This window comes from Belonocnema kinseyi, chromosome 7 (assembly GCF_010883055.1).
Source record: "Belonocnema kinseyi isolate 2016_QV_RU_SX_M_011 chromosome 7, B_treatae_v1, whole genome shotgun sequence".
Lineage (NCBI taxonomy): Eukaryota > Metazoa > Arthropoda > Insecta > Hymenoptera > Cynipidae > Belonocnema > Belonocnema kinseyi.
In genome coordinates this window covers 113,047,558-113,050,059 of record NC_046663.1, presented here as the reverse complement: position 1 = coordinate 113,050,059, position 2,502 = coordinate 113,047,558, and the positions used below count along the sequence as shown (strand labels likewise).

Here is a 2,502-nt window from a genome sequence, read left to right as displayed (position 1 = left end):
TCCTCTAAAGAATCAAAAAAGGAAACATAATTATAATTTTTAATGTTAAAAAAGATTTGAGACCCAATTCTACAAGTTTTTTTAGGTCCCAAAGCACACATCAAGTTTCCAATTTAAATTTCGCGCAGTTTCTGCTTGACATACCTACGGCGCGGCTTCAATTCTCGGAATGGCTATAGAAGGGAGGGCTATTGAAGTGTTTCACTGTATAAACAAGGAGGGCCAATGAGAGTTTTTTTTGTTCCTATAATGAGAAAAACATTTTTTATCGTAAAAATATAAATTCAAAAATGCCCTTACTGTGTCTGTTCAGGAATGTTATTCTAGTAGGAACCATTCAAACAAAATAATTTTTCAAGGGGATAAAAATGAAAACCCTTTTACAATTGTTAGCTTTCATCTTTACAGAAAATCGTTTAATTTGAATGCTTCTTCCGTCATGTCAAAGGGCTGTTTCAAACCTTTTTTGGTATTTATTTCCACACACAAAATTATTTTCTTGTTTATCCTTTGAACAAACAAGAGGGTTCAAAAATAGTTCTCTTTATTGAAGACGAATTTGATATTTTCTGGAAATTTGTCTAATTTGGTAAAATTGACTCATCTCCACGTGTATAATTGTATATATATATATATATATATAATTTATGCTATGGTTGAATCAAATTTTTATGATTAAATTTTAATGAATACTATTCTGTATAATTACTAAGCATAATTCATTTTTATTATAATTCTGAATAAGCAATATAAACAATTACAAATCGACCTATACAATCTAAAACTAAATACAACTTACTATTACAATGCGAGTATACAATATCTACAAGATAGGTTACAAAGGATTTATTGCGCATTCCCTCCTACTCATTGTTATAAAAAGTTTTCGGTAGAAAAAATAAATTCAAAGCTATTTTATATTCTTTTTACCTTATAAATAGTAGCTAGGACATTATAAAGGTAAATTGAAAAGCATGTTAGAATCAATTTTAAAATAATATCATTTCGTACCTTACAGTTTAAAAGTTAAATGAAGAGTATCGAGACTAGTAAATAATAATTTTTGAAATTTTATGACGAAAATGCTACTTTAATAGAAAAATCTAGTCCTTACAATTTACCTAACATTTCTTATGTGTATTTGGGCATTTTTGTTATTGGATATTTTTTAGTTTTATGACTTTTTAATTCAGTAGTATCAGTAGAAAGACTATCAAAAAAGATTTAAATTATTATTGCATCAATATGCCTATTTGGATATGATTTCAATTTAATAAAAAGATATATAAAAGTGCCCTTTTTGGTATAGGTAATTTTTTATAAATAATGTTCACTGATCCAAATTCGCCTAGTAGAAGCGAAAAAACTTTTAAATATTACAAAAAATCCATCACCAAGATTTAAAATTCACAATATACACCTAGGCTTTTAAAGATATTATTCTAATTTGGTTATCACTACTCATCCTTTTAGATGAATCAAAATAAATATGACTCCCAAATTTTCCCATGGCCTACAAATACGATTTTTTTTAGTTGATCGAGTAAAAAACAATATAGTTCAAAAACTTGAATACAATTAAGACGAGAGTACAGTACAATAAATATCAGAGAAATATTAATCGTAGAAAAATATATTCAATATGGATATAGCGCAATTATACGTATATACTTAGTTACTGGCATTCATATTTTCATGTTTGTATAATAGGCAGATGTTTGAAATTTAATAGGATACAAATTGACCACAGAGCCATGAAAAATACATTTTTTAACTAGTCTGTATACAAAATAACAAGGAATGCCTTCAAAACTCTAGACATTTCAAACCCGCAAAAAAAAAAGTTTGAAACAAAAACCATTTTCTAGAAGTTATAGATTTTTCTCCTAGATCGCATCACTGGACCATAAAAAGCTAATCTGTGTTCATAGATTAAACTAAATGGGATAAATCCTAGTTATGTATGTCCTGCACGTCGCAGTCATACATTCCATGACTTTCTTGTTCGAGACTATTTCTAATGTCGATTCTCAAAATATAACATATGCATATTGATAGCAACACTATTAGAATTACAGATACCAAAAGCATACGCTTTAGGGCTAATATCTCATTATATAACTTATTATGGCGGTCTTCTAATCGACTAATCTGAAATACAATTTTTAAAATTTAAAATACCGTTTTCGATTAATAATTAAAGTACGTTTGTATTTCTGAAAAATGTACTAACCTTCGAAAAAAGTCCCTCGAGGGAACGATCATTAGCTACTCCACTTGACATACTAGAGTAACTAGCGCTCGATTTTAAGATTTCAATGTTGTCGAGGCTGCCTTCACGACAAACTAGTCGGTGTTCTTCTGCTCCTTTTCCTACGCTCTGTAAATTAACGATATCTTTACTTATTACTTTGCATTATTAGAAGAAAAGTATTTTGAATGTATAAAAATAGTTATGGTATTTTCCAGAATGTTCGCGATTATTATTTGGGGGGGGGGGGG

General features: G+C 28.8%; 1 protein-coding gene across 1 annotated transcript in view; it reads right to left on the bottom strand.

The window, feature by feature from the left end:
- Positions 1–1,049: 1,049 nt before the first annotated feature.
- LOC117176855 (motile sperm domain-containing protein 2-like) overlaps positions 1,050–2,502 on the bottom strand; it is a 12,709-nt gene continuing 11,256 nt past the window's right edge. The window contains exons 8-9 of the mRNA XM_033367200.1: positions 2,234–2,380; positions 1,050–2,151 (exon numbers count right to left, since the gene is read on the bottom strand). Of these exons, the coding sequence (XP_033223091.1) occupies positions 1,954–2,151; positions 2,234–2,380 (345 nt within the window). The 3' untranslated portion in view covers positions 1,050–1,953. The remainder of the gene's footprint in view (positions 2,152–2,233; positions 2,381–2,502) is intronic.